Below are 21,885 nucleotides of genomic sequence, written 5' to 3'. Positions count from 1 at the left end.
GCATTTCTCCATCCAGAGGGCCCGTGGAGGCGCCTTTCCCTCCTGTTAGGTGTTGCTGCATACCTCAGAGGGACAGGTGAGCATTGCTGGGTGCCCTCAAGCCCAGAAATGCCAGAGAGGCCATGGAACACAGCACAGGGCAGGCCCTGCCACCTGCCCACCCCTCCCTTGCTGAGCAGCCAGGCCTTGAGAGACACCAGGTCTAATTAAAAAATGTGCCTAAAGTACAGGTATTCACAGATTGCATTGTTAAATCTCAGCCATAGTGCAGGAGGCAGAGATCTGCACCTCCTGCACCCTACCTGAGCTCAGCACCTCCAGCTCAGCACCTCCTGCACCCTACCTGAGCCACACCCAGCTGTTCTGCTTGCCTGGATGCATGGCACAGACCATGCTGCAATGGGACCCATTCTTCCTGCACCAAGATTCTCTCTTAGCAGATGCACAGAAAATTAAATCCCCAAGCTGGCTTCAGAGCACCTTTAAAAGGGACAGTGCAATTGCTCTGTGCACTTAGAACAGGCACACAAAGTTTACATGTCAAGCCTCCACCCTTTCAGCATACCTAATACACATTTATTATGCTATTAATAAAAAATTAGCCTGATGAATGGCAGAATTGCTCTAATCAGTAATGCATTTTGGTACACAGCAGAAGTTTGTAGCTAATATCTGTAATTTCTGTGAAATTCTTTAGCTAAAATGGTTAACAGTATGCTCACAACTTCACTAAAGAAAAAATGCATTTTATAATTTGGGACCACATTAACAAACACACAGATGGCAGACGTCCTCTCAAATATTTTTTCTAGTCAAATTCTTTAATGTATAAAGTGTGTCTGCTAATTTTAGAAAAGCTTGACAAAAAAAAAAGGAAAAAAAAAAAGAAAGCAAAGAAACCATTGAAGTACTTGAGTGTACTAAAACAGAATGGCTAATGTACCAGGCACAGAACAATGATGAATAATTGAAGTAAATTAACCTTAAAGACTACAGCACCTAGAGAAACAGAGCTTCAGCTTGAGGGACTTGAGTCTTTTACAGACATTTGAAAAATTAGACATAACATTATTCTGTTTAAATAGGATAATCCTTGAGGGCAAAAATATTGCTGCAAAACAAAATCAAACCATGAAGTCCCTAAAAAGTACAAAACTAATTTCTGTTAACTGTATAGATCTGCTGCATTTTCCATTTGTTGTATTGACTGTGCCATTATCCTACCAAAATATTCTAGGACACCACTAATAATTCCAGTTTAACACATCCCAGCAACCCATTTGCCAGAGCCATGCTCACATCATGGCTTTCCAAAAGGGGAGAAGGAAGAGAGGCAAAAAACCAACTCCATTTTCAAAGGGCATCTCAACCATGAGCCTACAGAATTGTGAGGGGGTAACAAAACTGCTGAACATATGTGGAATTTGGCTTTGAGAAATCACTTTATAGCATGGTCTCGTGGTTAATATTTACTGCAGGTAAGCAGCAGGCAAAAAATTGCCCTCAGTTGAACTGTTTGACTTCTACAGCTTCATCTGGTTTGTATGTATTTAGAGAGGTGATTCTAGACTTGCATTATTCTAGGTGTGCCTCACTGCAGAGAAAATAAACACCAGTTCTACTGAAAATAAAGGAAGGACCCTTATGTCTTTGTAAGATGCATCTTTTAAGAGACTGGAACTAATGCAGTCTTATTTACTATGCAGGATGTGTGAGCAGAACCTGAATTTTGGGTTTCATAAAGACTGTACCAACCTCCCATACTGTCAACATTTCCAAGAAAAATGTGTCAGCACACATGTGAACAGTGCCAGTCCCACTAACTCCTGCACATCTGAGCTGTCTCCCTTGCATTAGTTATGCAAATTTAAGTCTCTGCAGAATCCTGCTGTAATTTGGGGTTTGGTTTGTTATTTGTTTGTATCAGGCACTTTTATTCTTCCCTGTAATTTTCACAACCACACAGTGTTGCATAGAAGGAAATTAAAAACACGTATTCTTTTTTATTTTTTAAAACTTTATTAAATTAGGCAGTAAGAACCCATCTCCACACAAGTGTTTCATTTCTGGATGGCAGAGGTATAATACATGAGCCACAGGTGAGTGCATTACCCCTCCCTTCCCCCCAGCTTCCAAGAAACAAAACAGCAGGTACAACACACTCCTGTCACTACACTTCTCCAACAGATTGTTCATAAGGTCATTTTGAACTGGAGAAAAATGGAAAGGACCAACAGTGTCAAGTGTCCTGTTGTGCACACGAATGTTCTTCACTGCAACATTCCAACAGCGTCTCCTGCAGCGAGGGTGGCAGAGGGTCAGGAAGCAGCGGCAGTGGAATGCGTTTGCACGGGGACTGTTAGATGCAAAGCCTGTGACTTCCCTAGAGGTAATCAGGCAATCAGAGTGCAAGGAAGGCCATATGACTGTTGAAAACTGTTACACTTCAAAGTGCATGTCCACAAAAAGTTGGCAACAGAGGAGAAAGTGAATTCTACGACCTACTGCGGAGGCAGAGCAGTCAGCATAGTGCAAATACTGAAAGGAACAGAAGTTTGCTGGCATTATCCAAAAATCACCAGCCAAGCTTCCTACTCAGATGAACTGCTGCAAACTGCTTTCAATTAAATTAATTTTATGCCAGTAGTGGGCTTGGCTCAAATATTTTAATACTTGGATTTTGACTGAAAAATGCTGTATTGAAAGTGTGGTTTTACTCTGAAAAGTGACTAAAATGGCATTAAGGATCTTCCCACAATTTTCAGCAACTGTCCATAATGAATTCACCAAGTTTACAAAAGAGAAACTTTTTATACAGAGCTACAATGAATTTATCTGGGTTCAGAATGCCAGGGTGCATTTCTGCTTTAGCTATCAGCACCTTTACAGTTCTGCAGTTGTAGCTGAATTCTGTGGAGTTTGTTTCTCTAAGAAAAGGAAGTTGCCTTTTCCTAAAGGTGTCCTGCTTAAAAAATAAAGCAAGAAGTTTTCAGACAACCAGCAGACAAGCAGGACCTTGATCCAAGGATGATGATGCCATTTTTAGAGAGACTTTTCTGACCATAATCATACTTTGAGAGAACTGATTAAAAAAAACCTTGGTGGAAGATTCCTTATGGATGCATTACTGAACAGCCATCTATAGAAGAAATATGGCAAAGGAAAACTACTTTGCAGAAATCTTTACAGATCTAGTTGAACAAAAATTTAAGAGTCCTTCATTTCTTGGATTATAAGTATACCCCTGTGAAGTGAAGCACTAGAATTTACAAGTGTGAACTAAAAGGATTAGGAAAATGAAGTAAAAAGCATATCACTCTACCTCCACCAGAACATCACTTTATTGTTTATCTGTCATCAACAATGTAAAACTCTACTAGATACTCTATCCTGGTTTTTAAAAAGGTAAAGATTACATTGGATTAGCTACGTCGTACGAAAGAAACTACAGCAATCACAGTAGAATGAGATTGGAGGGACAATTTGAATTACAAAAAAGTGTACACTGCAAGCAGAGGGAAGTGCACATTAAATCAAATGCCTGTAGGAATCATTACTTTTAAATGCACAGTGACAATTTTGAGAAACTGTACATAATAGAATCACAAAAATGACTTTAACCAAAATTACATTTTGCATTTGACCATCCAACTCATAAGTAATCGTTGATGTTCTATATTTTCAGTGCTTTTGGAGAAATTGTTTACCAAACAGAATTTAAGTTGTTAATTTGACTAAACTGTGAAGTAGAAGGATTGAAATAAAAAGTATATTGGAAGTACGCCTAACCTACAAGAATAAGCCAAGAGGGGTGTATGCGAGGAGAGGCTGGGAGGGAGGAGTGAAAGGAAAGAGGAAAGGGAGAAGAGAACAAAGGCTTTTTCTTCTATCTCAGAAGTTCTTCCAATGCAGCGTGTATCTGATGTACAGCTCTTTGCTTTCAGTCCATTTCTGAAGTTTACATTTTGTAGCCTTTTCCCGTACTAACTGGTCAACTCAACCAGCACTGCTGCCACAGAACAAGAGGAACGAGGATCTGAACGCATCAAATCTGCCCTTGCTGTGATTTCTTCATGGCCCCATTTTTCTGTTTTTCTTTGAACAGGGTTCGGTGTTTCCTGAATTGTTCACAGGGTCAGGTGGAATTGAGTTCCAAATCACTCTGCCGTTTGTAGCATCCTGATTTCTTTCTGCAGCTGACCCCCAGACACGTTTGCAGTTCTTCCGTAGCAGAAAGACAAACCGTGTTGCTCAAGCGGTGAGCGTTCACCCTTGACCGTGGGGGTTGCAGACCATTGTGTTTAGCGTATCCCTGAGTGCAGCTATCCTGCAGGATTCACTTCCCAGTGCACCGAGATTTCCTAGGTTTCCTCAGATTAAGCCCCAGTATGCATCACCACCGACTGTGGTGCGGCTACGGATGCCTGAGGCCGAGTTGATTCTGGTGGATGTCTGACCTCGCTGAACCAGACCGAGCTGCTGTCTCCCTACTCATACCCAGGCAGTCCAACCTTCATACAGCTGAGCCAAGTTATCTAGATTAGTTGCTTCCTTAATCACAAAGTCAACCTATTAAAAAGGTCAAACAAGGAATTAAAAATAAGCTGGAATTTTAAAAGTGTTTAAGTGATCTTAGAATTTACTGTCGAATGCCACCTTAAATATTTCACTGAAAAAAATCTGAAGTAACTGTAGACATAACTTTGTGCAGTCCACATAAGAAACAGGAAGCTGTACTGCAAGAATAAAAATCACATTATCATCTCATTCACAGCCCCTATCTTGGCAGTAGCCACACCATTCTCAAATAGACGTGGACAACTGTGTCCCCTGACTCTGTTGCCCAGAGACAGGAGTTGTGTGTTGTGTTAATGAACACAGACAAGTTCTGTCCCTTGGGCAGCTGTACAGATCTCGTGTTCTCCCTGGCTACCAGCAGCTGTGGAATAAATGTTAGCTTAGTGACAGACAAAAGACAATTTTATCTGATTCATGGCTCTACATAAACCTCCCATACAAAAAACAAAAGCATATGACAGTAAAAAAAAAAAAAAAAAAAAAGCAGCAATACAAGGCAGCAGCAACCTTGATTTGCACTGTAATAGCTCCCATCCCCAAAGGAACCCCCATTCACACCAGGATTTCAGCCCTGAAGGCACAATTCAGCATACACACCTGCTAATTAGCATGTATTTAAAGCAAGAACCACTACTGGAACTTTATTTTCAACTCACCTGTTCAGCCACAGACATTCTCCTGTTGGGATCCACATCTCGGCCCTCTAACTTGGCTTTGACCCGCTTCCACACGCTAACTGCGTAGGAATTCCTCTCCTGCACAGCTACAGGTACAAAATAAAGTTAATACAACTTGACACTCCCGCACAGAAACCCTCTGAGCTATTTTTTGTTGTTGTCAGTGCTAGGGCTGTTGGTTTTTTTAAGGTTTGTATTTACCTTTTCCTGTTTTAGGGTCCCTGGCTGTCTTTTTGGGACTACAAGCAACACTTTTGCCAGTTCCTGGGACTGTGTTTGGAGGAGTATCTGCTGATGTTGCAAGATTTTTCTGAATTAGCTTTCTTGCATTCTGTGACATCACCTCTGGCTGAGTTTTCTGCCCTGTATTGCTACGTACAGCTGTAAAGAAAGTTTCAAAGTGCTTAAAGTCTTCAAAATAATAGCATATTACAGATGCAAGAAAAAGCACAATTAAATGCATATCAAATAGACCTATCAATTTTTCAGAAAAAATGCATTTTAAATTTGCATTTTAAATTCTGCACAAATTTTCAATCTTTCCATTTTCTAATTTCTTTAGTTTCATAAACAAGAAGTTTTATTCTACTGCTACGAATTTATTTATATTAAGTAAACTGTCCCTCTCTAATATCAATTCCTGGTGGTTTCATATTTGTACTTGTGCAAGTATTACCTGCAGCAAAGGTTGGCTGATATGTAGCAGCTGAAGTTGGGCTGGAGCATTCATTTGCTGTATCCGTGACTAAGGGTGATGCAAACCCCACCAGGTTATTGTAGACACTGGGAAACATAATGGAGTTGGTAAATACTCATGCAACTACTCGACTTACCGAAAAACAAAGAATTAAATTCATTCAAATTTTACAAGAAGATTTCTGAGTTTTAAGAAAATCATCAAGTATGTGCCCCATGATGTGTTCCTGCTACATGAAAGCAGGTATGCAAAATGCCTTTTGTCACCTGAGAAAAGGTGACTCTCTTACCTTTGGCTCTGTGTTTTCAGTTCTTTCAAGGTGGGAGTTATTTCCTGCAGCATTTCAACATGTTCCTGACTGCGGACTTGACCCATAACCTGAACTAATGTAAACAGAACTGTCTGAATATTATCTTGCCATGATTTATATTCACCCAGGAACTGCCTAACACTGTTCTCATAGGGAACATCTTCACCATCTGCCAGAGCTGCTTCTTCATCCTGTAACCAAGATGTGCAAAAAGGTCAACTGCTACATTTTGGCTAAGAGAATAAAATGGAGATTCCCAAGCCCTTTCAGTCCTTTAGTTTGTCATCTGATTACAAATAACTATAATTTTCAGTAGTTATGTATGAAGAAAAATTTTTAAATTATAAAATTTTTACAGGCTAAGAACCAAAAGGATTTATAAACACAATGTTTCAACTGCCAAGAAAGAGAAAAGGTTCAGTTCAACCAAAGCCTGCTAAGGCTAATGCTAGACAGTTTTATGAATTCTTAAACATGAGCTTTATGTCTTGAACTCCATATGCACAAACATTTTACTGTTTCTAGATACTTTACAAAGCACATAGCTACAACTGTTATATTTCTTAAACTGTACTGACATGGGTTTGAGGAATAAATTTAAGCATGTTTCAGACATACCTTTGCCATAGCTTTCAGTAGATGTTTGACATCTCCAAGCTGTCTGTTATGACCCGTGAGCACAGTTTTAATACTATCCACCAGATTCTGAATTGTTTCACAAACTGTTTCTATTTGCTGTTCTCTTTCTGTTTGTACTGTTCTCTGTGTAGATATCTCCTGGGTCAACTGCTTGTGTGCTGAGTGAAGCCATTCAGAGCTGCCAATAGGATGTTCGAGACCAGTGCCCTAAAAATAACAGAAACATTTCTTTATCTGGGCCCAGAGATGAAACGCACTTGCTGTGTAGCCAGCAGTGCCGAGTGTTTAACTGACAGCATGAACTCTGCAGCCACGCTGCATCTGCAGGTACACATAACCCAGAGAAGGAAGGCAAAGCTGAGAGCTCCCTGCAGTGATTCTGAGAGGTTTCATGCCCTGCCCTGCGCTCACCACCCTCTGCAGCAGGCGGAGCTCCAGGTCGGACACGGAGCTGTTGAACTGGGATGCGAAGGAGCACATCTGCTGACAGCGCTTGAGCAGCTCAAACAGGGCAGCATCCAGGTTCAGGGCTTCCGCTGTTCTGGTACGCAAACTCTCAAAATGAATGATGTTACTGCAAAGGAAAGTGACCTGAAAATCAAAGACACAGGGAGGAAAATTATTTCACTTCAACCGTCTATTAGACAAACACTGTTTTTTTCATGTGCTTTGAAGTGAGGATTTTAAACACACAGAAACTGCTCTGTTACAGTAGCAGTATCATCCCAGGGTCATCCAGCCCTGCAGCAATTCTCACAAAGATTATTCCTATTGCTTTCAAGTGGGATTCCCAGAAGTATTTGATTCTCTATGCTTGCTCTTTAGATGCAGAGCAGAAAAATGTCTTCTACATAAACCTCAAGTAGGAAATGAAGAGTGAATACACTCATGGAATCAAGAGTACTTTACTTATCCATAGTACCTGGCTTGCTCTTTGACTTTCTTTCAGTACAAGGTTTCTTCTTTCAGCAATAGTGGCATCAAAATCTTGCAAGACTGGGGCCAGTGCAGGATTAGCACCTCCTGCCCATTTTAAACGTTGCTCAATACTTGCTTCAAGTGCTGCTAGTTTCTCCTGCATTGGGGAAGAAAAAAGCCCATATAGATAATTCATACTGATATACAGAATTCTAAGCCTGGCTTTAAATAAATTATGCATATAGAACACATGCAGACACTTTCTTACACCATATAAAATACTGTGGCATTCATGATTGACAAATGTTAGTTTATGCTGTTTAAAAGTTTATTTCCAGTTACACATCACAACTGGATTTGATTGTTACATAAAGTCTACCTGTCTAGACTTTAACTCACCAAAAAAAAGCAAAAGTGATTAGATTTCTAGACTAAGAACTATATAACAAAGAGTCACTCCATTATTTTGCAAATAATTCAAGAAATTATTATAAACAGTACCTTCACAACTAAAAAAGGAAATTAAAATTCAGGAAGCTAAGCAGTATTTAACAAACAATTAAACATTTTCTATTACTGGCACCAAAGGAATCTAAAATACTGAGCAAAGCCACAGCATACAAATCTTAACACAGAGAAGAATAAATTTGCCCAATTCTACAAAGGGAACTTCTGACATTTAGCTATGAAAAATGACAGTAAGGATGATCTAAGGCACACAAACTCAAATAAAAGGAGCATTAGTAGCCTTCAGAAAGAAAGGTACTTGCACAGATTTGTATTTTTCTTCAAAGACATTTACTGCTATTCCAAAGAACATTTTGGATGAGACAGCAAAATCAAACAATATAACAGTATCCATCAGAAAGAGATCAATGACTATACCCCCACATTTGTGTGAGACAGCAAGCCAGATAACATAATTTGAATGTAGCAGATGATTTTGCAGTTTGTGTTTGCCAGATTTCAAGGTGCTGATGGACAACCCTCCCCAAGCAGCCATACCTGGACTGTTGCAATGGAAGCTTCAATCTGACTGAGAGTGTGAAGTTTCTTTTTCATGTTGGCCAAAATTGCAGGACGAGGTGGAGTGACAGAAATAGCCTGGGGACGATTGATGAGGAGATCTTCATGCTGCCACTTTAAGAAAGCAACAGCAACACTTGAGTATCAATATTGCTCAGCACAAAATACTTTACATCACAAACAGCAATTCCAGTGCTCTGGTACCCTTTATAAGTAAGGGCACTTAAAAGGGCTGCATGTCAGACAGTACCAGCACAGCTTAAAGTCCTAAATCATTCAGGAGCATTAAATTATACAAGTAGTTGTAAATGATGTTTTGCTGGCTTGGATGCTTATCCCATTAATCAGTCCACTAACTAACTAGATGCGATTTACACACATCTTTTTAATCTAAAGGAAAAGCCATCAATATTCAGAAACAATTCACTTGTGATACCTTAAAACCAAGACAATTTTGCTTACTGGTCTATGAAATGGTTTATTAACTGACCAGGAGAAAGCCTTGTCCCTTATAAAATTAAGATCACAGACAGTACAACACAACTGGATACCTGTGTGAAGGTACATAATAGCATTTTATCTAAAGCCTCAGAAGAGCATTTTTCAGGACTGACACTGCTGCTATTTGTATTTTTAAATGAAGCAAAGAGTGGAGAGGAGACAGTCAGTGAATTAAAACTTTGAAGGAAAGGTACAAAATGACATTCAGCACCTCATATCTTCTGTTCTAAGCCATCTCCTCCCTTAAAATCATAATCTGAGAAAAAGGGGGAGAACGGGACAGCATTGCTGGTAAGAAAGCCAGAGAATGACCTATTTCTAAAAAACCATCTTAATGGCTATTGAAAAAAATTACATGTATTGATTCAAAAAAATGTACATGTTGCAGAATTTGCTTCTTGTAAAGCAGCTAGTTTTCCAGAAAAGCTAGCAGTAACACTGTTCCTTATATATTTACAGCATAATTATAGCCAAAATAACATACAAAGTCCATTAAAAGACCTTAGAACTTGTTCAAGAAAATAGCATGCTGGTTGTAACTCAGGCTCATTTTCCCCAGCCACAGCTGTGCTGGGCTCTCACCTGGAACATGGCAATGTGCAGCTGCACTCTCTGCAGGCTGGTCTTGCACGAGGAGATGCTGGTTTCCAGCCTGCGCACCAGGTCGTGCTTCTTCCAGGCCGTGTCGTAGGAGCTGGCCAGGACTGTGGCCCTGTTCATCACCAGCTGGGAGAACTTGCCAATCTGGATGTTGTGCTCCACGGCTTTCTTGCACAGGTCATCCACAGAAACTTTGCTTTCTGCTCCAAAGTCTTTAGCCTCTACCTGAGCAATGATATCGACACCCAGAGCGCTGATGAAACTGCACAAGGTCAGTCCCAAAGCTTGATTTGGAAGGCCAATTAAAAGCTGCCTCACAAAGTCTGCTGTAAAAGCCTTAATTGGCTTGGCCATTTGATCTTCACTAAAACAAGAGTTCCTGTAAAGGGCTTTCACATTGACAATTTGAACAGGTCCATTTACTGCATTCTGATCTTCAATTGAACTGATTCCTTTTAAAGGGAAAGAAATAGTACTTTTGTTATAAATGAAACATTTGATGCATCCAGAAGAATAACACCCAAATTACAAACACAGCAAAAGCATGGGAATTCATTTTTAGTTTCTGCTTCCTTACCACATATCCAGGTTAAGTTACAGCAAAAGTGGTCACTTTATGTTCTTCTGAACAGGATGAGAAGTGGATAAAGGCATACTGAATATCTGATAACATTTATTTACCTGACAGTGTCTTAGAAAAGGTACCACAGAGCCTGAAAAATTCTTTAATTGTTTGCAGTCTCTTCAGAAAGAAAATCTCCTCCAGGACTTGCCGATTATTGTCATCATCAAAGAAGTTAACCTGGGTGCTGCGGGCTTCCCTAATTATGTCAATCTTACGCCAAGCAAGCGGTATCTCCATCTTGTTTAGCTGAGAAATGTAAAGAAAATTAATTAGTTTGGTTTTTTTTTGAGGTTTCCTAATTCTGACTCAAACAGTACTCCAAAAAGAACAAATCCATACCTTTTCAATCAATAAACCAAATGCAGTTTCCACTTGAGCAAACATTCCATCAAAAGCTACCAAAAGCATCTGACCAGCTGACATTTTGGGAGTTTCATCAACTGAACCATTTCTTGGCTGAATCAGTTCACCATACTGAGCATGAAGTACTCTTAACAGGAAAAAAAGAAAGAAAATTTACCTGGTTTCACTTAGTCCACAATAAACAGAATTTTCTTAAACTGACTGATTCCACAGATTCCCTGTACCACTGATGGACCCACCACAACTGGCTCAAGGGAAACACCACCTGAAGATTTTGAATTGGTTTGTTGTGTACCAAGCACCTACCCAGAAATTTACTGTCCCACATTACAAGATGCACAAGTCTATGTCTGCTTGGTGTTTTGTCTCATTCTGCTTTCTTAATCAAGTCACTGACTCATTAAGCAAAAGCTGCTCATCAAACACTTCTGATGAGGAGTGCCATGGTTACAAGCTCTTCCTTTCACAGGTTCCTCCCACAAACTAATGAACAAGTTCCTATTTTTAGCATCCTTTCACTTCAAATATAAAATCACAGCTACATATTTGGAAGAAGTTGACTACCAAAAGTCAGTTTTAAGCAGATGTAAGTGTAAATTGCCACAGCTCCATATTTCTGTGCAGGCACATGGATAAACACACAAACACAGAGGAGGAAACAAGTGCACAACTTTATCCCCTGCACTCTGCTGAAGGTATTCTTGGGCAAGAAAAGCCTGTACCTCAAACAAAAAATAATTTTAGACAAACTAATGTTCTTCTGTCTTCACTCTCTCACACCTGAACTGAAAAAAAGGTGATTTACCTTGCAACATCAATGTAATGAGTGTGTGTCTCCTCCTCTATACCCATAGCAGCATTTCTTAAGTAGGCTTGAAGAGATTCAACCAGCGTTTGCAAAGGGACTCCATCAGTTGTTTGCTCTATGAGATTATCCAGTTCATGGAGCATGCTTTCTAAAGTGTACTCTCCTTTCATCAAGCACCTCAGTGCTTCAGGGAAAATGATCTGCCGGAAGTTGGAGTTCAATTCCTGTTGGCAAGTAGGTATGAAAAAGTAAGAACTTTTCCCCCTCAAAAAGTATCACATGCAACATCTTTTGTCAGTTTAGTACTACACTACCATGCAGCAGACATTATCTAAAATATAATGCAATGGTGGTCAGCCAAAAGTCTGCTCTTGGATTAACTTTGAAGAAATCAGGATACATTAAACCCTGAACAAAGCCAAAGTGTAGCAATATAGCAACAATCACAGCACCAGCAGCAATACCTGACAGCCATCCTCAGCAGAGGCTGGGGGGCACAGAGTTCATAATTTGTGAATTGGTTTCATCAATGTCAGCTTTTCTTTTCCATTATATAACTATGAGCAAATTAAATTATTTACTGAATTTATGATTTGCTAAACTGATTGGACTGGACAAAGCAAAAGTAGCAGAAACTTGCCAGGTAGTGATAATTTGGCCACAGAAATCAATGTAGGGAAGAAAAACAGCACCTTAAGGGGCACAGAGCAGTTTCCCCAAGCAGAATGCAGCAGAGAGCTAAAGGCAGCTACAGAAAGAACCAACGTGCTCTGTCTCCAAAAGGAGAGGAAACACACCAAAAAGACTGGTTATCTTGACTGCCAAGTGAGCAGGGAGCTCAGTGAGGACATCTTATCTAAGAGCTCACAGGGAGGACAACTATGTGTGGGTGAAAGATCCCCACTGCAATGCAGTGAAACTGCTGCCATGCACATTTCTGAAACAGTTCTGAAATGTTGCAACTTCAAAGAGGGAAAAAAAATAAAGTGATGAAAATCCAAACACACTTATGCAGCTTGAGAGGAAAATATTTCTCAAATCAGTACAATGGAACCAAAAGCCTCAAAAATCTATTTAACCAGCCACAATTTATAAAGCACTTTAGTCTTCAGCAGATATTTCACTCAGACTGCCCTTCATGGGTTTTTTGTGTTTTATTAATGTGGAAACATTGCTGAACCACAAAATTATAAATGCACTTTTCTCCTACCCAAAATTGGAGACAGGGGCCTGTACAACAGGCCCTGTTTCTGAGTTTATTTGAAACTAATTTGATTCAGGTGAAAATAAGTAAAGTTTAGCAGAAGCAGAAAACAGAAAGAACACAGTTTGAAGAGTCTGGAAGTTGATCTGGACTGCCAGCAACAGAACAGAAAAATGAAAAGCAGACGTGAAGCTGGTGTGCCTATAAAGCCTTACCAAGGTCTTCCTCAGGGTTACTTACTTGACAGCAGTTTTTTGCAATTTCTTATGTATAGATCAAAAAGGTTTCTTTTAATCAATAAAAATGTAAATGACAGAAGCAAATGCCTGTTCAGCTCAATCAAATACAGGCAATCAGGAGCAAGACTTATGAAAAAAATCTCAGCAGCATCATAAACAAACACTTAGCCCATTAAGAAAGAATCCATTAAGAATGACTACACTGAAGCCTTGAAGGATGAGGGGAAAAGTAACATAAAAGAATCACCTGAAGTGAGATATATACTCCATTGGCTAAGTGAACAGCTTCTGATGCTTCCATGGGGTTGGGAATGTCTAAGTCCTGGGGTACAAGATGGCACTGCTTCAGCAGCTGCACGAGGCACGTGACATTGCCACTCATGCTGCAAAGCTCCTCCAGGAACCAGGCTCCATCTCTGGATGTCAAATCAACCAGCTGCTCTCCAGCACTGGACGCTGCACCTTCCATCATCAGGTTTCGCCTGGATGAACAGAGACACTTAGGCACGGTGCCTGCTGCCGCTCTCCTCACAGAGTCCATCACTGATCGCTCCTGTGATGTGGCCTCTGTAAGAATCTGTGTCTCTTGAGCTGTTTGAGTCCACCCTGGCTAGCTATGGACCCTGACCCACACGGTCTTACATGGACAAAGCAAAGGACGAGAAACGCTCTTCTCCATGTGGGGACGAGCGTCCCGTTTATGGGCTTGGGAGAAGACACTTCAGGGCTCTGCTGACCTCCCAGGTGGAAAAGAGGGCGTGACCTTCTTGCAGGGGATCTTTATACCCGAGGCAATGGGGGCAGGGGAAGAGGACCTTAGCCAATGAGATACCATTGAGGAGGGGCGAGGGGAGGGGTAACCAGAGCCCAAACCACCAGGGGTACAGCAAAGGGGTGCATGAGGGAAAGACCACGTGATGGGAGAAGAGAAATAATCTACGTGACATAACATACTCAGTACAAATTTCCAACCAGCCAGTGCAAAACAACAACTAAATAAACTATTTAGTGCAATACAACAGGAACTTTCCCGAGGGAGCTCACCTGGTCAGGGCGCACAGAGCGGAGATGATGACGCTGGCCAAGCTGAGCGAGCCCTCCTCGCCGTTCTCGTGCAGGAACACTTTGATGCAGCGCTCGATCTCCTTGAGCTGCTCCTCGCACACGGGCACGGTGACGGCCTCCTGCTTGAGGCGCTCCACCTGCCGGATCAGCCGGCTGTTGATGTCGGCCGCGTAGCGCTGCAGCGTCATCTCCGTGGCCGTGATGAACTGGCACACGCTGGGCGCGGGCTGGGGCGCGTACTGCATCTCGTACCTGTGCAACACAAACACACTGACCACGTTTCCCCTCTCAGGTGGTAACAGATTGCTTTCTGCTCTGCAAGTAGGAAAAACACTCCATGTTCTGTAGCCATGATATTTTCTGAAAAATCCCTTTGTCAGGATTTTTCTCCTGAGAAGCTGAGAGGCCTCAGAGGAAAAGAAAAACAATAATTATCTGCTGCTGCTGTGGACTGCAACAGGTGCATCTTTGATTGGTCTGATGTGGTTGTTTCTAATTGATGGCCAATCACAGTCCAGCTGTCTCGGACTGCCTGGTCACAAGAGTTTCTTATCATTCTATTCCTTTCCTTTCAAGCCTTCTGATGAAATCCTTTCTTCTATTCTTTTAGTATAGTTTTAATACAATAAATATATAATAAAATAATAAATCAGCCTTCTGAAACACAGAGTCAAGATTCTCATCTCTTCCCTTGTCCTGGGACCCCTGTTCCTAAATGACCTACTGTGCCCAGTTCTGGGCCCCTCAGTTTAGGAAGGATGTTGAGATGCTTGAGCACATCAGAGGAGGGCAACAAGGCTGGTGAGGGGCTGGGAACACAAGCTGTATGAGGAACATTTGAAGGAGCTGGGGTTGTTTAGCCTGGAGAAGAGGAGGCTCAGAGGTGACCTTACTGCTCTCTACAACTTCCTGAAGGGAGATGCAGGACAGGTGGGGTTGGTCTCTTCCACCGGGCAGCACTGACAGAACCAGAGGACACAGCCTCAAGCTACGTCAGGGAAGGGACAGGTTGGATATTAGGAAAAAATTTTTCACCGAAAGAATAATAAAGTCCTGGAATGCTCTTCCCAGAGAGGTGGTAGAATCATCATCTCTGGATGTATGTAAAAAAAGACTGGACATGGCACTTGGTGCTATAGTCTAGTTGAGGTGTTAGGGCCTAGGTTGGACTCTGATCTTAGAGGTCTCTTCCAACCTCATTATTCTGTGATTCTGTGATTCTTAACTCTAAATACCACAAGAGGTTGATGACTCTCCTAATAATACTTTTATAAGGTTCTAAAATGCACCATATTCACACCTATTTGCAAGGACATAAGGCAACTGTCCTTGAAGCAAAGAATGAATAGAAGATAAAAAGAAAGGGAAGAGATTTCAGAGGAAATGCTCAAATATAATCTAGATCTCTTAAGCCAAGCCATAATAATGTTGAAACAACTTGATTTAAGAAGAAAAAAAGAACCAGAAACTGCTTGAAAATCTACTAGATTTAAAAAAAACCTTTTCTTATTGATTTTTAAATATTAGAAGTTTCTAAAACTCAAAATATCACTACTCAGAAGCCACAAAGGTGAATGCTCCATTTCATCGTTACAGGACAATGTTACTTGATTTTCTTGTTGAAGTACACAGATTAAATTCTGGAATGGTATTTTTAAAGCAGTTTTTCATATTTACTCCAAATTTCTAGAATTACAACTTAATGTTGGTTTGCTTTATAATTATATAGGTCCTTGTAAAAGTATTTCTTTAAATGATAAAATTAGGGTAGTAGCTTGAAAATTATGTTCTTTGAACAAGCCAATATTCTGTCAACTTACTTCCTAAAGATATCCTGACAACGCTCTATTGTCATGTTACAAATGAGCTCTTCCATCCAGGTTTTCCACTGCTCTATTCGGTGCTTCTGGAACACAGCTTTTGGATACTGCAGAGCTACTGTTGCATAGTTGTGCAATTGTTCCAGGCAGCCACGTAACACAGATCTTCTCTGCTGCAGAAAAGCACCAACCTCTCCTTCCAGCTGCTCACACTGGCTGATTAGATGTGCCTGGCCTGCATTTTGCAGAAATGCTGTTGCTGGGACATAACTTGGAGGACCTTTTAAGAAAGAAGGTTATAAATAAAGATATGTCTGAAAACACATTTTATACCATAAAATATTGAGCATTAACAGCTGTTTCAATTTTTTTTTTAAACTTGTGATAAAGGAAGCATAGAAAATTCTTATTGAGAATTTTGAGCACAAGGTAAGAGAATCTCATGCCCAGGTAGGATAAGACAGACAAGTTAAGTGCTCTCAATCATCCTTTGAAGCCCCTTTCTTTTAACCTACTACATACAGATCATTGCCTTTAAGTTAGAGGATACTCATAATGCCTCCTATATTAAACCCAAGTTATTTTCAAACCACTAAAACCACCCCCAGAAATACTATTTTGTACCTAGGTCCATTTGTGTGCTAATTTCTTGGAGCAGACTTGCAAGTTGTGTTGCCTCTAAATTACTGAAGGCAGTTTGGTAATGGGTTATCCACTGCTCAAACTCATTCAGCTTCACCTGGATGGCTTCCTGGACAGCTCTTTGTTGAGACTGCAACTGTGTATGCTCAGAGTACCTGCATTATTGAAGCCACAGAATCAAGTAAGTACTACAAGAAAGAAAATACTTAACACTATAGAATACAGAACAATATTGAACAATACAACTGTTAACCAGGAAATGAACATGTTCTCATCAATCACATTAAACTAACAGTGTTGCATTATTAATTAATTCTGTTTTCCTACAAAATAATTAATGCCTCTGCCTATTCATGCAATTCTGAAATACTTGACTAATTTCAAATAACCTTCAAAAATAACTTAAAGAATTAGAAACTTAAAAGAAAATATTTTTGTGCTATTAATCAATAGCTCCCTTAAGTGGATTATAATGATGGGACACCACTTTCAGAACATTCCCTCTCTTGCCTTGAGGATCAAGTGTGGAACTTGGACTAGCACAAGTTATATTGATGGAGTATGAGGTGCAGGACATAAACAAGATTATTCAGTAGGAAAAGGTTTCAGAAGTTCTCCTGTACAAGGAGAGACCTGCTTACTGCAATAGTTTTTACCCAGCTATTCACTCATGTACAGATTCTAACATTTAACCCATAAGTACATTGCTAAAACACCATCTGTACTGGACTGTGAGACTTCTGACACAATTCCTGGCTCCTCTGTACCTGTGCTGAAGTGTGTGGGAGGGATGATCCACTCCTTCTGCACCTTCCAGAAATTCGATCTCTTCCAGTAGTTTTCCTTGCAACTTTTCTACATCTGTTAACTGCTCCTGCAGGTTCAGGTACTCTTCTAAACTACTGTCCAGTTTTGGCAGCACAGCAAGCATTTCATCTCTGTTCTTAAACCAGTTAACCTGCAATGAAGACACAGATGTTACTGAACTGCACTAAATCAAACTGGCAGCAGAATGTAAGGACATGGCAGAACTTAACCCTTCAGCAATGCCATTCATCTAGCACTGCTTCCAGTGCTACAGCTGCCAAATCTTAACAGAGATTCTTTATTTAAACTGCCTCTCTAAACCTCTATTGTTATTCTCCTAGCCCAGATTCAGGTAAAGCACTAAAACATGTTTTAGAATTAAGCATGCAGGAATTGAAAATTAAATACTTGGAAGTTCAATGTAAACACCTCCCTTCACATAAACTGAATTTATCACAATAAAATTCATGAACTGTTGCTGATATATGACCCCATCTTCCCCCATTCCCAAAATGCAAATAAACAAAATGAAAGTGCAGAGTCTACTTTGGTTTAAAAATAGAAAATTATTGTAGTAAACTCACCTTTATCTCGGCCACCCTTGAGGAAAAGAGACTCCGTGTAATATCCCTTTCCATTTCCCTTTTGCTCTGTTTGTTTTCAGCCTGCTGGCCACCACCACCATAGACAGCCCCAGCAAATCCTGCCTCTCCTCCAGCTGTCCAGTCCACCAGTGGATCATAAACAAAAGCCTCCAGCAGTGTAAGCAAAGTCTCTCTCCCACGCCGCATTATATGAAGGACCTGCATCGTATTTTAAACAGACTCGTTCTGTGTTATCCTTGCAGAATAGTGGAAACTTAAGAGGCAAAATACTGTACTTGAGTAGGTACAGAAATCCACAATGTATGCCTAACTACTACAGAGACAGGAAGAACACCACAGTGGGAACAAATGCAGCTAAGCCTGTAGGAAGATCTAGCCTTCCACAAACTCTATGCACAAGCCATAGACACTTAAGGAGGAAAAAATCTCCCTTCCTCAGAGCATTTTCTTTTCAAAAACATATCTGTCATGTTTGTACAGGATGAGTCGCAAAGGAAGAGGGCAAGAAAAACATCTCAAAAAAAATTCAGGAAAAACATAACATTTTACTCTACAACTAGGAGTCCCCCTTTCACCCTAAATTTTAGTTGTGCCACTACTTGCATGTGCATTTATCAGACAATCTCATGTTTCTTAAATACCTACCACAGAATATAGCTAAAGTAAGCAAAATTAAAATCACAGCAGAAAGGTGAAGGCTCTATAAACCAGCAGCAGAATGTAAAATAGAAAAGTTCTAAGACAGTATTTGGCCAGTGATGGCCCTCAGTTTTCAAATCTCCAACCATACCTGCTCACAAGAAAGCCTGAACACCCCCTCCACTCCTGTCACTCCCAGGGCTGTTTCAATGTTGTGCGTCATCCGGAACGGAACCTTCTCTGGCACCCTAAGGCTCTTTCCTTTAAGATAAAAAATTAAGTTGCTTCTTTTAATTGCCAAGAAAGAAAACCTTTTATTTGAATAACATAGAGCATTTTTTAAATTACCTTTTTCAAAGCAAACATTATAATCTATGTGGACAACTTCTCCTGTAGTCATATCTATAAGAACATTATCCAGATGTCTGTCTCCAAGACCAATGATGTAGCCAACCATGGACATAACTGCAGTGGATCTTGCATACGACTTAAAAGAGAGTTTCAGGAAAAAATTATTTGTGGGAATCCTCTGCCAACACATTGGACTGACTACCATCTTAAAACATTATTTAAAGTGTAACTGTAAAACAAATCAAGCCCAACTTATTCCAAGCAGTTTTCTATTTGTGTTTGATGGTACCTTACAAGAGTTTTCATTTTTTTGGCTGATAACTCTAGTATATTAACACAGACTTATATGGTCTATACCCATTTTTAAATTCAATGGCACAACTGCCAACATTTCCTCAAACTCATAGCAGCACCAGCTCTCCAAACTCACAAGTACCACACCTCAGGCATTTGGTGCCCCTCATCCCATTAAAACCACAGCCTCTCCTATGTAAAATACAGCTGTTGTAACTCACCTGTGTAACTCTCCACCACTCATCTGGTGTGGTACAGGATGACCAGAGCTCCTTGGCAAGGAGATTCGGGGGAGTTGCTTCCATCAGCTCCTCCAGAACAGCCCTCATGACATTCAAGGGCCAGTCACGACGTGACACGTCGAGACTAAGCCCGACTGCCTTTAAAGCAGGTCCAATTTTACTGTAGTAAAGTTCACTGGGTCTAGGAACTATTCCAGGGTTCTGAGGGGTCTGGTAAGAGTCCTGGGCCTAGAAGAGATGAAAAATGGTAGTTGATGTATTAGCACAGAAAAAAAAAAATCCCAAATTCAGTTTTGGTGAGAATGAAATATGAAATCAATGCTTTAACTGAGCATGACCTCTTCAGCTCAAAGACTGCTTTCAAAATTCAGTAGTTAAGGTCTAAATAGATTGAAAACACATTGTTTTGGCCTAATTCTATTCTCAAAGTAGATCTCATAAATATAACTGCAAAAACTGTATTTAGAATGAAATGAGTAAACAAGATATAGAACTAAAATGATTTCAATCAAGGTTAATTCTATTTGTAAAAAACAGTTCTCTTGAACTAGCGTGCCAGAAGAGCATTTTTATGTTACATACTGTAATTATATCTAAATAACAGACATGCAATTTTATTGACTTCAGCTGAAGTCTCAAGATACATGAATACACAGAACCCTCCTGCATTATTATGAACAAAACAATCCTTGTAAGACCATGTGACTTAGAATCACAAAGCAAATCAAAACAAGCATTTCTCCTCTGCCTTGTTCCACTTGGCACAGAACAGAGCTGTTACCTTTTGTGCCTGCAGAGCAGCTTCCCGCTGCTGCCAGCGCTTGTACAGCCCAAACAGAGGTGTGGCTCCATCCACCCACTGGATGAGGCCTGACCTTGTCCCCAGGGGTGTCACCGAGTAGTGCCTCGCGTGGAACCGCGGCGTCTCTTGCCGGTTGATCGTGGCAAACATGGTGTTCACAATGGATAAGAACTGCATGATCCTCTCATCTAGGTGCAAGTCTTCCAAACCTACAAGAAATTTGTTTAAAAATTAGCTTCTAGATAAAATAAATTCTCCTAAAGCCCAAAATTTAGTATTTTTTTAAACCTACTACATGTCAGACTATGAATGTCTTTATAATATGTAGATTAAGGATGAGTTGTTTGGCCTAAAGCAAAGTGTTTACATGGTATTTACCTACCAGTTTATGCCAGCTTGCTGTGTGAGCAGTACACACAATCCTTACAACATAACAAATAGGCCATTCCCTTGAAGGCAAAACAAGAAGTCTCTAAAGTTGTCTTTTAGGGGCTACGTTAAGCTTCTGGAAAATTGCATCTAGCTAATCCTATCAACATCCAAGCAGAGCATTGCTTCTGATGAAAGACTTGTAAAGAAGGGATTTGACTTACAGTTTCACATGGCAAAATTCCTTGAAAAATATCTGGTGACATGAGAGGTAGGGAAGAGAGAGAGCAAATGCTTCAAACCCCTCTTTCTCTCTACCATTCAGGCAAATAAAACTAGAGTTGCACCACACAATCTTCCTAATTTTAATACAGTCTAATTTATAACAAGAGACAGTACCTGGTATGAGAAAAATTCTATTACTTACCTTTGAACAGGTAGGGATAGTTCTTCCCATCTGAACCCAGGAAAAGCAGCTTTTTAGGTTTGGTTTTGGTGGGCAGGATGGTGATGGTGCTGCCCACACTGTGGATGGTGACTGTGTCCCTGGTGGACACCTCTCCAGGAAGTGCTATTTCAGTGTTCATCATGGCAGCCAGCCAAGGACTGATTTCTTCAAGCCGTAAGAGGTAACTGGCCCGTTTCTGTGCTCTTTGCTGCAAGCTCAGCATTACCTATTCCAAAGAAAGTTTTTTCTTTTAGGTTGACATTCACCTTAACAGTTAGCAGTAAGAACAAAAACACCATCAAACCAGACTTAATGCTGGTCATCTTCCAGAAAACAAAGGTTTTTCCTAAACTCCTTTGCACCCTTGCCATGCTGTTAATCCAGAGAGTTCAGGATGAAGATTACAAAAATTAAACAACTTCCTCTATGCAGCAAATATACCCTGTGCAGTGACAAGAAGCAAAATCACAACAAATCATGCTCTTCAAGATGTTTGCTCCTGTATTTACAAATATCTGAGCTGTGGTTAAAGGCAGCAGCATTCAGCAACCTCCTGTTTATATATGTGAACGCTTGTCTGTATTACAAAGCTGAAGAGGAAGTACAAGTAAAAAAA

General features: G+C 40.4%; 1 protein-coding gene across 1 annotated transcript in view; it reads right to left on the bottom strand.

The window, feature by feature from the left end:
* Nucleotides 1-3,325: 3,325 nt before the first annotated feature.
* SMG1 (SMG1 nonsense mediated mRNA decay associated PI3K related kinase) overlaps nt 3,326-21,885 on the bottom strand; it is a 59,876-nt gene continuing 41,316 nt past the window's right edge. Inside the window, exons 40-63 of the mRNA XM_036392142.2 lie at nt 21,249-21,495; nt 20,432-20,661; nt 19,630-19,878; nt 19,112-19,250; nt 18,915-19,024; nt 18,104-18,322; nt 17,480-17,670; nt 16,695-16,867; nt 16,071-16,350; nt 14,230-14,502; nt 13,433-13,667; nt 11,740-11,966; nt 10,911-11,061; nt 10,628-10,817; nt 9,929-10,398; nt 8,825-8,959; nt 7,824-7,976; nt 7,313-7,492; nt 6,881-7,108; nt 6,242-6,453; nt 5,932-6,038; nt 5,457-5,636; nt 5,235-5,341; nt 3,326-4,569 (exon numbers count right to left, since the gene is read on the bottom strand). Coding sequence (XP_036248035.1) covers nt 4,492-4,569; nt 5,235-5,341; nt 5,457-5,636; nt 5,932-6,038; nt 6,242-6,453; nt 6,881-7,108; nt 7,313-7,492; nt 7,824-7,976; nt 8,825-8,959; nt 9,929-10,398; nt 10,628-10,817; nt 10,911-11,061; nt 11,740-11,966; nt 13,433-13,667; nt 14,230-14,502; nt 16,071-16,350; nt 16,695-16,867; nt 17,480-17,670; nt 18,104-18,322; nt 18,915-19,024; nt 19,112-19,250; nt 19,630-19,878; nt 20,432-20,661; nt 21,249-21,495 — 4,764 coding nt within the window. The 3' untranslated portion in view covers nt 3,326-4,491. The remainder of the gene's footprint in view (nt 4,570-5,234; nt 5,342-5,456; nt 5,637-5,931; nt 6,039-6,241; nt 6,454-6,880; nt 7,109-7,312; nt 7,493-7,823; nt 7,977-8,824; nt 8,960-9,928; nt 10,399-10,627; nt 10,818-10,910; nt 11,062-11,739; nt 11,967-13,432; nt 13,668-14,229; nt 14,503-16,070; nt 16,351-16,694; nt 16,868-17,479; nt 17,671-18,103; nt 18,323-18,914; nt 19,025-19,111; nt 19,251-19,629; nt 19,879-20,431; nt 20,662-21,248; nt 21,496-21,885) is intronic.

Source organism: Molothrus ater, chromosome 16 (assembly GCF_012460135.2).
Source record: "Molothrus ater isolate BHLD 08-10-18 breed brown headed cowbird chromosome 16, BPBGC_Mater_1.1, whole genome shotgun sequence".
Lineage (NCBI taxonomy): Eukaryota > Metazoa > Chordata > Aves > Passeriformes > Icteridae > Molothrus > Molothrus ater.
Note: the sequence above shows the minus strand (reverse complement) of the source record. Positions and strands in the feature narration are given on the sequence as shown.